The sequence below is a fragment of the Hoplias malabaricus genome, chromosome 6 (genome assembly GCF_029633855.1).
Source record: "Hoplias malabaricus isolate fHopMal1 chromosome 6, fHopMal1.hap1, whole genome shotgun sequence".
NCBI lineage: Eukaryota > Metazoa > Chordata > Actinopteri > Characiformes > Erythrinidae > Hoplias > Hoplias malabaricus.
In genome coordinates this window covers 18,137,333-18,149,881 of record NC_089805.1, presented here as the reverse complement: position 1 = coordinate 18,149,881, position 12,549 = coordinate 18,137,333, and the positions used below count along the sequence as shown (strand labels likewise).

The 12,549-nt window shown below is 38.7% G+C and overlaps 1 protein-coding gene across 2 annotated transcripts; it reads right to left on the bottom strand.

The window, feature by feature from the left end:
* Window positions 1-144: 144 nt before the first annotated feature.
* scamp3 (secretory carrier membrane protein 3) lies at window positions 145-11,320 on the bottom strand. Of its 2 annotated transcripts, XM_066675654.1 has the most exons (9): window positions 10,905-11,317; window positions 10,721-10,804; window positions 9,196-9,306; window positions 8,732-8,852; window positions 7,250-7,378; window positions 5,952-6,111; window positions 5,169-5,270; window positions 4,908-5,025; window positions 145-1,842 (listed from the first exon to the last, which is right to left on the bottom strand). In XM_066675654.1, exons 1-9 carry the CDS (start codon window positions 10,956-10,958, stop codon window positions 1,693-1,695), a joined length of 1,029 nt encoding a protein of 342 aa, XP_066531751.1. In that variant the 5' UTR covers window positions 10,959-11,317; the 3' UTR covers window positions 145-1,692. The 2 variants fall into 2 exon arrangements, with proteins under 2 accessions (XP_066531751.1, XP_066531752.1); XM_066675655.1 differs by lacking the exon at window positions 10,721-10,804 and having other exon boundaries at window positions 10,905-11,320.
* Between the last annotated feature and the right edge of the window lie 1,229 nt (window positions 11,321-12,549).

The window sequence follows — 12,549 nt, the reverse complement described above, 5'->3', positions numbered from 1 at the left end:
TTCATTCAGTACAAATGGCCACAGAGTAAAAGTTATTCATTTTTTAAGGAGAGATTAGACACACATTAACCCACTTGCATAAGGGTAAAGTAATAAAGCCCACTCTTTATACAGTACACATATTACAACTGCATCTTAGATGGATATTCATTTTATTAAAACAAAATAACCACATTGACAAACATGACAAAACATAGCCTACAGCACCAATATCAAAAACACCCAAAACACATTTGAAGATATAAATTTGGCATTAGGCATAATCTTAGATTGGCATTCTCTGTTTAAGTTAAAGAAAAAGCACAGAAATGTTAGTTCTTACAAAGCTAACAAAAACATTTCAGAAAAGTAGCTTGGGTTTTTAACTGATGACACTTTTGCTCCTTGCCTAACAGTCTGGAACGGTTCCACTTGTGCTACGTCATAAACAATCAAGTACATTATATATTTAGGAAAATTTCTGGTTGGTTGCTGTTAATTAATTGTTCATTCTGACCTTTAGAGAGATAATTTACTATACTGTATATACAGAACTGGTGCCATCTCTCTGCAAACTTTAAGGCTTAATATTTGGAGTTTAGAAATGCCTTTAAAGTTAGCAATTACATGTTTGCTAAAATCACGTGCATTTTACATTTACAAGCAAGATATTTCTGAAAAGATTAATCCGCCACCTACGATGATATACATCTGGAACAGCATATTTGGCAAACACCAGTGTCATTTTTAGAACCAGGAGCAGGGCACAATGTCAGCAGTTGTCAACTCCATTAATCCCCCTGGAGCATATAATATTTTATTAATATGTGTAAAAGCAGCATTGTGTAAGATATGGAAACAAAATATTTCTGTGAAAAATGTGGCAAAGATTCTCATAGTTAATTTTGGCAGGTATTGTGAGAAAGAGCAAAAATTAAAACAATTAAATCTTACAGAATGCAATTTTTATATATTTATTTACACACCAGTTGCACTGTTCATTAAGGGTTTATGTTGTTTTTGACCAGCAATTTGAATGCTTTATGCTACACTACATATTGTAAATCAGTTTATTTAGCAAGTAGTCACATGGTTGTATAAACTCTGCAGTTAAGGTTTAAATTTACGGCCCTTTCATAACTCACAATCTGGCTTTTGGTGGTGGTGGCACCCCCCATTATATATTATATCTAAACTTCATTATGATTCTTTATTACTTCATTTTTCTCCTGCTTGTAAACACACTGCGGCTTTTCTTGCAGAACTAAATGAGTATTCATTACTTATCATCAATCCACTGAATTGGTAACTGATTTATGGTCATCAATCAATGCTTTACCATACATTTTCCCTTTGCTTGTTTTGATGCCACTGACCCAGGATATGGCCAATTAATTGATTCAATATTTGAATACTTGGTTAGGCTCTCCTTGACAATCAGTTTATCAGCTGCACTGATGTCAGAACTGAGAAACAGTATCTGAAATCATTCACCTCCACATACTGTGTATAACCATCCAGCCCAGATAAAAAGCTAATAAGGGGACAATATTACATTGTTAAGTACTCTTAAGCATGTAGGTGTCTTTCTGGAGCTGGACTAAGTATTATAAGTAGGAATATACCACAATCTTGAATGGTTGTTCATGTTCTTGTAGAGTCCTTCAGCTTTATCTTCATCCCCACCCCCCCAATCTGCCCTTTTCTTCCACTCTACCGGGCTCCTGTGAAGGCCCCCTGGGCTGCCGTGGCTGTGGCTTGTGCAGCTGCTTGGCGCACTGCCTGATTGGAAAACACTCCTGTAGCAAATTCAGCCTGGGCTTTCTGGAAGCTGGCTCCAGTCTGCCTGTACAGAGAGTGGACCTGAGGGAATGAAAAAAAAATTAATATGAAAAAGACTTTGAATGAGGAAGAGAAAAAATAAAAATTGAATTAATAAATAGTATATGTGCAGAAGCCCTGCTCCTTGCACTGTTTTCATATATACATTGTGCAAGTACTGATTGAAATGACTTTAAAAGTTAAGACTATTCTTGTTTCTGGGTAGAATATGGATACATCAGTGAGTATCAAACTAAAAAATGCAACAGCAGGAAACATGATCAACTACAGCTCCCCTCAAAAGCATCACCCAGCTTTGTGAACAATAGAAAATAGGGTTACAACAGTGAGTGGTTTGGAACCACTTACTACATAGCAAATCAGTCACAATATTAAAAGCACAGACAGGAAACGTGAACATTCATAATCTTGTTACAAAGGCACCTGCCAAGGGTTGGGATATATTAAGGATCAAGTGAACAGTCTGTGTTGGAAGCTGCAACATGGGGACATGAAAGAACCTTAGTGGCTTTGACAAGTGGCAAACAAAGACGGCCAGACAACAGGTTCATCTCCAAAACTGTGGATCTTGTGGGGTGTTCCTTGTGTGTGGTGGATAGCATAGACAAATATTGGTCCACAAAGCTAGCTCCCCTGTTCTGATCCCACAGAATAGCTACTGTTGCATATGTAGCTGAAAATATTAATGCAGACTGTGAAAGAAAGCTGTCAGAACTCATTGTGCTTAGGGCATATGAGGCTGCATAGCTGCAGATCAGTCAGAGGGCCCATGCTGACCCCTATGCTCCGCCAAAAGTGTCTACACATGGCACAGGACATAAAACATACATTCATAATTCCATGTCACCATATCAGAGCAACATCTAACGTGATATTAATGTGGTGTGTCACTTGATAACAGAGCTACATCTTTATGAGGCGTGGAGTCTCATATGGACATGAGTTGATTGTACAAACAGGTCCAAGTATACACAGTGGCAAGGTGAGTGTAAACACGGGCTCAATGTACAAAGGAGAAATCTTCAATGGTGATGCACCACTTTGTTAACTTTAAATTTGAAATTAAATGGGGAAAAAATAGAGAGCAAGAGAGACAGTCTCTTCCTGCAACCACTATATTAAATAGAACGTGTCATAATGTAAGTTAATTAATACAAGAAAGCCAACATGACCAACGTGCATGGTGTTGTGCTAAACACAGTCGCAGATACACACACAAACGGGGTGTGTTCCTGTTTTATTTCCTATTATTTATTTACGTTTTACAATTTACGATTTATTTATTTACAATTTAAGTTGTAAATGACCCTGTCCAGCTCCACTGGGCAATGCCGTGTTTGAGCCTCTGAAGTCTATCTTGAGTTACTGAATCTCGACACGCCCACGGACAACATCACAGTTTGTGCTGAAAAAACAATTCTGGTTTGGTTCCAGCTGGGAACTGAATTTTCTGATTTGCGAGAGTTTTTTGTTGGTGGAAACGCACAGAACAATTCCAAATTTAATTTGCAAACAGGAACTCTTCCAGTTCCTCATTGGTGGAAAAGTGCTCTAATACAAACCAAACAGTAAAATAAAAATACTTTCAAAAGCTAAAATTACTGTCTCACATTTTAGTGTGAGACAGTAATGTGGTGTCCATGCCAAGAAAGTGTAATGCTGTTTTTGACAGCCCAAGGGGTATGTACTCAATATTAGTTTGGTGGTTTTAATTATATGGCGGATTAGTCATATATATGTAGAGTTTTTTTTTTTTTTTTTACATGCATGTAATTCCTTTGTTCATAAAATAAAACATTGATTATTACTCAGATCTGCCTTAATTAAAAAAAAAAAAAAAAAAAAATATATAGAAAATAAAACAATAAATAGAAGCCTGATATATAAAATAACAAGCCTAAGGTTTACCAACAAGCATCATGTGCTTTAACACAAGCATGAAGGTGACTGATGCAAGGTATACATATTAATTATGACTCTCAAATGACTAAATACAATAAAAAGCTCCTTATCAGATATGTGTTAATGCAAAGTAAACTGCTATGCAAATAGAGCTGTAAAATCTCCGCATCCTCAGTCAGGGACACATAGGAAAATGGGACTGATGCACTGCAAGTTAAACTCTTTTACATATATACTTAGTGCGTGGCTTAACAGGTTCTTTCCCTAACAACAGACAGCTAACTGACATATTTAAGGTATCTAACAAGCTAATGTTTGTTAAAAGACAAGCTCATTAATTGGAGAATGACCCAAGGTCTTCAAGACTGAAGCAGATTTTTTTTCAGTTCTATTTACTTGGTTAAAAATTACAAGAAAAATAGTTAAACAAAAAAAAAAATAATATTAATAGAAGAACAAAATTAGAGTCTTAAAAAACCTACATTTAAAGTTATTCACTGATCAACCATAATATCATGACCACATTCTTATTTCTAGACTCACTTTACATTCTCTCAATGCTCAAACGCAATACAGGAGCATGTTGCAGCTCTACAGTCACAGACTGTAGTCCACCAGCAACATGCTTTACGTATGATTTTATTGATGGATCATTCTCATGGCATGTCACTGACTGTTGTGCTTGTACGAGTGAGTTTTTAAACCCCTCAGCATCACTGCTGGACTGAGAATTGTCCAGTGACCAAAAGCAGATCAGCTACTGTGTCTGATTTTACATCAACGAAGTGGAACAACTAAATAGGTGTGACTAACAGAGGGAACAGTGAGTGGACAGAGTGAAGTAAAAACTCCAGCAGCACTGCTGTCTCTGATCCATTGGTATAGTGCAACACACATTAATACACCACCACTAAGGGAGTTTCAGTACAGCGCTGAGAGTGATCCACCAACCAAGTCATACCTGCTCTGGTTGCTGACTATTGAAGAACAGGGTGAAAAGTATGCAGAACAAAAGATGTACTACAACCTGTATTTGAAGAATTACAACATGTTCTTACTTACAGACATATGAGTACAAGTAAAAATGTAACAATTTGAAAACTCTCCAAAAAGGACTACGTGTGAAACCCAGATACCTAGAAATTTATACTGTAAAACAACTGTTTAGTAGGCCTTCTATTTACCTTCTTGAGTAAAATCACTCCCATGGCGGACTGGGCAGTGAAGAGCACAGCATTTATCAGCATGATCACCCCTACGCCAGCATTTTTCTTAAATCCATAAAGACCCACTATCCATCCACTGAGACACAGAGAAAGGAAGAGGAATGAAGAAATGAGTTAGTGACAAGTGAAACAGATCAGAGTGGCAAAACCAGACTAAACTAACTTTAAACACATTACGAATCACATTCAGGGCTACCTGCCTTGCATTAGTCATCTCACCTGAAGCCCCAGCCAGGGATTCCAATTGTCATAATGACATAGACAACCACTTGGGTAAAGAAAATGAAGAAGAACGTAAAGAAGTTGAAAGAACTATCACTCCTAATGGCACAAAGAGAGAGAGAGAAACATTCATTAACAAGAACATAACAGGTCAATGATGTCTAGCACAATTGCCCAGTGTAGGGCTGTCTCTGATTGTGAGTGGTTGAGTATGTCAGACTTACAAGTCAGTTTAACAAGGTGCCTTGCATCTAAAAATGTGGCAAATGACTTAAGGTGCTTTTCCACTGCATGGAACCTACTTGACTCTTATTTTCCACTAGCCAAATCTGGTACCTGGTCCCTGGAACCGGGTACTTTTTTTTTTTTTTTTAGTTCCTGCTCACACCTAGTATGAAGCGAGCTGAGTAGGTACTAAAAGTGACGTGTAAATCTTGCTGAGCACTGATTGGCCAGAGAGACGTATCAATCGCCCCAAAACGTTAGAGATGGGATTTTGCAACGTCAATGCCTACGTTTGGGTTTGGCAGGGGAACCATGTTAGTGGAAAAGTGACCAGGGGAAAGCTTGTCAAACCGTGCTGACACAATGCCATGCAGTGTAAAAGCACCATGACTTTCCGTTATGCATTAGTTACAGTTTTTTACCTTGATAAATCAAAAATAATGTTTTAGATTCCTCACGCTGTGAATCGTATAAGTTAACATGCATTTTATGGCAATAATGTAACCAGCTAAAACTCATTACATTATGTGTGCAAAAATGAAATTAAGCCTGTACCTGAAAGCTTTGTACACAGGTCTGTACCAACAGACAAAAGAGCAAGGAGTAAAAAGGAGAAGCCAGAGGATGGCTAGGCCCAGGCCCACTCCACTTTGGACATCCACACAGAACAGAGACAAGCAGGATAGGAAGTTAAAGGCCAGGGTGCAAGCCGTAACTAAAGAGAGATGAAATATAAGAGAAATTATCAATAACTGAAGAGAGAATGTGAAAAACAGCAAGCAAATTATAAAACTATAGAAAATACCATTAAAATTTCAAAATTAGCTTAATAATCTAATACACTGAATTTGCATTTTATACCTGAGATGAAGTGATTAGTCATTATGAGATATTATACTCAAAGTTAATGCATCAAAAGTAAATCTGAGTTTTTAGACCTCTAGTGGAAAATCCAAGTTAGTGCAAGCTGTAATGTTTTCTTCGAGGAGCACCCATTGACAGACATTCAGTTATAAAACCATTTTAAATCCTCTCTATAGAAAGGCATATTCAGTAGAATGGGGTGATCTGGAGAATACTAACTTTGGCAAGCATCAGCTAGTGGGATGTAAAACCCAGCAGCACTGGTATGTGCATCATTGGAACTGAATTCTGCGGCATGATGAAGCACAATCCAATACCATTTGGAAGATTTGAGTGGTGCTTGTGATCCAGAACAAATCACCAAACATGAGTACTTCACCTTACTTTCTTGTGGATGAACACATTCAAATCCTCATGCAGTTCAATCTAGACTTACCATTTTAGACCCCAAAGAGCACACACACATAAATAGCCACTTGAAATGTACCCTTAGACAACTACTACTTGTTACATGCATCCACTGTCCATTTTATCAGCTCCACTGACCATACAGGAGCGCTTTGTAGTTTTACAATTACAGACTGTAGTCCACATGGTTCTTTCATTTTTATCCCCATTTCACCTGCTCAGGACCACCACAGTGCAGGTATGACTTGGGTGTTGGATCATACTCAGCGCTGCAGTGACACTGATTGTGGTGGTGTGTCATTGTGTGTTGTGTCACAGCTGATAATGAGCCACCACCAAAATAATACCTGCTCTGAGGTGGTCCTGTGAGGGTACTGACCACTGAAGAACAGGAAAAAATGGGGGCAAAAAAAACATGCAGAGAAATAGGAGGACAACAGTCTGAAATTGTAGTACTGTAAAATGCTCCTGTATGGTCAGTGGAGCTGAACAAATTGGAAAATGCCTGCAAATACAAGGTCGTTGCTCCTAATCCAGTGCTCGTTCAGTGTAGGTAAACACATAGTTAAAAATTATCTTACACATCCAGAAGTAGTACATGATGGAGACAATGCGTTGGAACGCCTGGCTGATCTCCACATCGATGTCCTGATAGAAGCAGGGTCCCACCGGACAGAAAGACGGCAAAGGAGGCCAATTATTCTGACGAGCTGAAAGGACAAGTGTATCATTCCATTAATGCCTTATTTAGTGTTGCACAGTATACCGATACTAGAAAAGTATCTCAATACTTTGTCATTAAAAACAACTCAAAGCTCCCATGAAGCGACTTGTCTGCTCCAGAGACGAAGCAGCACAGTCAGAATCAGGGTCAGAATGAGCTGTGAATGTTCAAAGAGTGCTACCAAAAACACATTTGCTTCCTTTTATGTTGAATTTATTCCTTTTTCTGAACTGAGATCACAACTGATTGAAGTATTCAGCTTTATTCAAACAGTAAACAAGTGTTATGAATCTATGACATAACGTCGAAGGGACCCAGAAATGGTGAAACGTCACGTGTGGCGTCACACTAAACAAGCAGATAGCAGCGTTTTTGCCGACCGCCCTCAGCTTTAGAGAACGTACATTACTTCTCCTGATGTTTTAGGATTTTGCCATGGTAACGTTTTAGTAGTGGTATCGAGATATTTAGGCAGGTATCGTATCGAAAGTCATCATTTTGGTATCATGACAACAGTAGCCTTATTCATTAATTGCTTCAAGTAAAATGTTCATTCAGTCATTCCTTTCTACTCCTGCTGTCCCTCACTGGTCTCCCTCCCTTTAATATACAACTTCAGTTTTATTATTAGGTGACTTACAAACTACACCCACTGGTCACTTTATCAGGTACACCTCTGATGTAGATGAACTCTGCTCTAATTACCTGAACTGCCGTTAAAGCCACTGTAAAATACAGTTCATCACCATCTAACTTGTTGGCATCAGTGTTGTGCTCAGAATGAGACAACCCAAAAAATGTCATGTCAGAAGTGGTTTTATGACAGTCATTTCCTCCGGAAGGACAGTGTAAATGCTAATAAATTGTGAGGCAATTGCTAGGCTATGGGCTACATACATGGACAAGCCATAAAATTAAAACGGTAATCAGCAGATAACAGTCATCTAGACTCAATTTAGCCCTTGTCAAATTTGCCTACATATTTATGTTTGTCCATATTTCCTGCTTCTAAATGATCAACTTAAAAAAAAGACAGTTCACTTGCAGCCAAATAAGTCAAGTGGGACTTGATAAGTGCCACTGTTCTGAGATAATGCTATTCACTTCAAAGCAGTAGTTTTAATGTTGAGGCTAATAGGTGAATGATCACTGTAGCTGACAAAAAAAGCCTATGTCATATCAGTAAAAATGAGTGAATGACAGGATGGCTCCTTGTCCCATCCTTCTCACTAATCACCTTTTTTCATCTATCTGAGGTGAATGGGACACCGCTCACTTTGTCGGAGAGCTACAACGGACAGGGCCTGGTATAGTCTTTAATCAGATCAGCAACACTCACTGGATCCAGGGCCAAGACTGTGAGAATTTAGCTCTCTCTCCCTTCTCTCTAGCTCCTTCGCCTTTCTCTCCAGTTCCTCCTGCTTCCTCAGGAGATCTGCAGTGGTGGCATTCACAGCTGTCTGTTTTAAAAAAGAGAGGAGTCTGGTTAACAGACAACACTGTGTTCTGAATAATGCTAATTATTAATAGACTTGTGTTTTTTTTTTACCCTGTTGCTATTTAATAAGCAGTAACAATAGGTCCATTTTTTAAAAAGGGACAAAATGTAAAACTACGCTGAACATCACATTCAATCACTGAATTAAGTTCAATTAAATGTCGTTTCATGTTCTACTCACTAAACATTAGAAAACACGTGAATGCTAATACAAAATGCCCATTAGATATTTGATGAACACTACAGGCATCTTTGTAAGACAGATGTGGAAATTTCATTTTCCTATCAAGTGTCTGTAAAAATACCTGTGTGCCGTATGACCCATAATTTCTGGGTTCTGTGGGTGTGGTTCTGCTGGGTGGAGTCTGAACAGGGGGTGGTGCAGTAGGGGATGTGGCCTCATAAGGAGGTGGAGGCTGTAAATAAAAACAAATAAATAAAAAAAGTGTACATTACAAAAGAGTAACCTATAATTGCAAACATCTGTGACATGTCTACATACATATTAAAATAATATGTAATTTTAATAGGGTTTTAAATTTAAAAAATAAGAAGTTTAATTTTGTTTAAGTGACTTCATTTGGCATAGATTGAGTGAAATTAAATTAACCATTCTCTGTATTATCTTCTCAGAGTGCAGCAGAAAGCCTAAGATTAAAATCACAAATATTTGCTCCATTGGGTCACACCCTGTAGACAACTGTACAAAGTTTGCATATCTCATCTGAACATAAAGCATAATGAATAACCTCAAGGTTACCCTATTACAGTCACAGATGTGCTCTCTTTGTAAAAAATAAAAAATAAAATAATATTAATGAATGTAGTAATATTATGCTGTATTTCTATAGTTCATTTTGTTCCTTGAACCTGGGCTCTACTTTTTAATATTTTTATAGTACATTAAATAAAATACACCAGTTAAAACAATGACTGCAGGTTGAAGTAAGTCAAGCAGGATTTTGAAAAAAAAAAAAATACAATTCTGACTCTGCAAGCATACTGTAATCCAGAATTTATTGTTTTGTTGTTTTTTTTTTACATAATTTTCTTAATCATTTTTTTTTATTTTTAATATGAAACTTCAATAGATTTGAACCTGACTTGATTGATAAATGCATGATGTGTTTCCTGGATGCAACAATCTTCTGATATGTTGAGAAGGAATGTGAAATTATATACAAAAGCCTTATTTTCAAAACAGGTTCTTGGTAATATCTCTTAGATGGATACATATGACTTTGGGGAGCGGCAGCTGTCACATGACATCTGTCTAGCTCTTCCTCCTCACAGCTGGCCTTTGATATGAGTTAAACCTCTGAGAATGTTTCCCTCCTTCTCTCAGACCAGCCCTGTGCTTTCTCTTTCTCTCTCGTACATCCTTCATATCAATTGTTGCCTTTTTCCTGTCTTATACACTTCTTTCTTACAAATATTTCTTATTTTTCTGTTATTTCCACTTCTATCCCCATCATTTTCAGAGCACTTCTCCCTTTCATCATTTTCATCATTCCCTTTTCTTTCTATCCATATTTTATTTTCTCTATATCTACACACACAGGCATATTCTGTTCTTAATGTCCTTCAACAGCTACTTCGTCTTTCCCTATCTCAGTCTCTCTCAGAGGAGCCATTCACTACCCCCTGGAAATTTCTCTCTCCCTCTTACTTCAGCAGCTCTCTTCCCCTCTATCCATTCTCTCCATTTCTATATCTGTCTCCTACTCTTTCTCCTCTTTATATTTACTTTTCTCCCTCCTTCAGAGCAGCCGCCCACTCCCTCATGCCTCTCTCTTTATTTACTTGTTAGTTTCGCCCTCTCTTTCTCACCCCAGTAGTTCTGTTGTCAAAGGGGTTGTACAGGTCCAGTGTGGGGTAGTCTGTGTTACTGCTGTGTTGGGTCACAGCAGGATCCTGTGCAGATAAAAATAGTATAAACAGGAAACAACAGGTATTATTTTTAAAAACGACAAATATCATTACTGTCACTGAAAAAACAAAACCCAAACACTACCTGGAACGGGTTGTGATCGTCGTTTGGCTCCGGAAAGCTGGTGTATTTAGACATTTTTAATGTGGAGTAGACTCTTGCGCGACTGGTGTTTACTAAATTAAACTACCGAACCAGAATTAAATTATCAACACTACAAGACAGTTTAAACATCCACGGACTACTTTATCATAATTTTAAGAAATCTCCTTTTCGGCTGGTGTTCGAGGTTTGCTGCGTCAAAACAAAGTCAACCGCGACCACGGCTCAGCTCGGCATTAACCCTGTTCCTCACACACTCCACGGCAGCGTATTTAGGCGCGCTCCTGTTTGTCTGGACACACTTCTGGAGCAGATCAGGACCACCGCCACGACGGACCCTTCTTTTCTGCGTCGTCAAAACGAGGAAGACATCGGTGGAGATCAGTCATGTGACTGCGGCGGAGGAGCACGTGCGCTCGAGTCATGACGCTCCCCGACCCGGTCAGTTCACCAGAGACGCGCCGTCGCGTCTCGAATCGCTACACATCCCCTACATAGTGCCCTACACGCGTCATCACGCCCACGCTCGGACCCGGTCCTGACCCAGTAGACTACTGTGAACAGCTTCACTAACACGGGGCATTGGGACTCTGCCAAGAGCCATCAGCTAATACAACAGGAAGACCTTTAATACACTCAAATAAGAGCTACAACACCGAGCTTAGGTCAAAGACGAGTGTAGACAAAAAAAAAAGATACATTTTGCTGAAGCGTGCTGAATTTGTTTGTCATTTATTGATGGTTGCGGAAATAAACTAACAACGCCTGTTTTATCCGCTCTGTCCACACGGCGGCTCTGTCCTGTTTTGCTCAGTGTGATTCCAGTGTTCATTCTGAAAGTAAACACGAGAGAAATTAGTCTCAAAATACTTTACAAATGCGTAAATGTTAATTCACAAATTAAACACAAGTCATAAATATGTTTATTCACAAATGAATGCATCCCAATCTGTGTCTCTCAGTCTGCAATTTTTACAAATACAGTCACATATATGTTTTTGGTTTTCATAGATATAACCACAATTTTATGCGAAAATAAATTAATTTGTTTAAATTTACTTTTCATATATTTGTAAAGTCGAAGTCTCATTTTTCATTTTAAATGTATTTGTAAAGTGTTGAATCTGCGTTTGTGGATCAAGTCACTCTCATGTTTTCCGTGACGTACATTTGTTCATTTCCTCTCGCGGGTTTTTGGATTTTGAGTCTTTCCTTTCGCATTTCACCGGGTCCAAATACTAATGCAGCCTGAACTACAAATGTGGCCAGCAGGCGAACAACCTACCGCTAGGTGGCACTGTCGTTTTAGGACGTGAGGGGCCAACTTAAATAGAGACGCATTTGGGCATCATTTAATGTGGAAGTTCGAAAAAAATGCCGCCCAAGCCCATTAAGATACCCCACGGCTCCTGAATAGAATATGCGCTTCTCATTGGTCATTACTTTTACTTAGCCAATCAGCGGCCAGAGTTAGCTGTCTATCATTTAATGCGGCAGCCAATGGAGTCACAGTCCTGCCTACAGGGGGTTGTTTTGCTGCTGATCTGACAGCAACAGGTCAGTCCTAAAATACTGGGGGGAAACGACAGTGCCACCCAGCGGTAGGTTGTTCGCCTACTGGCCACAT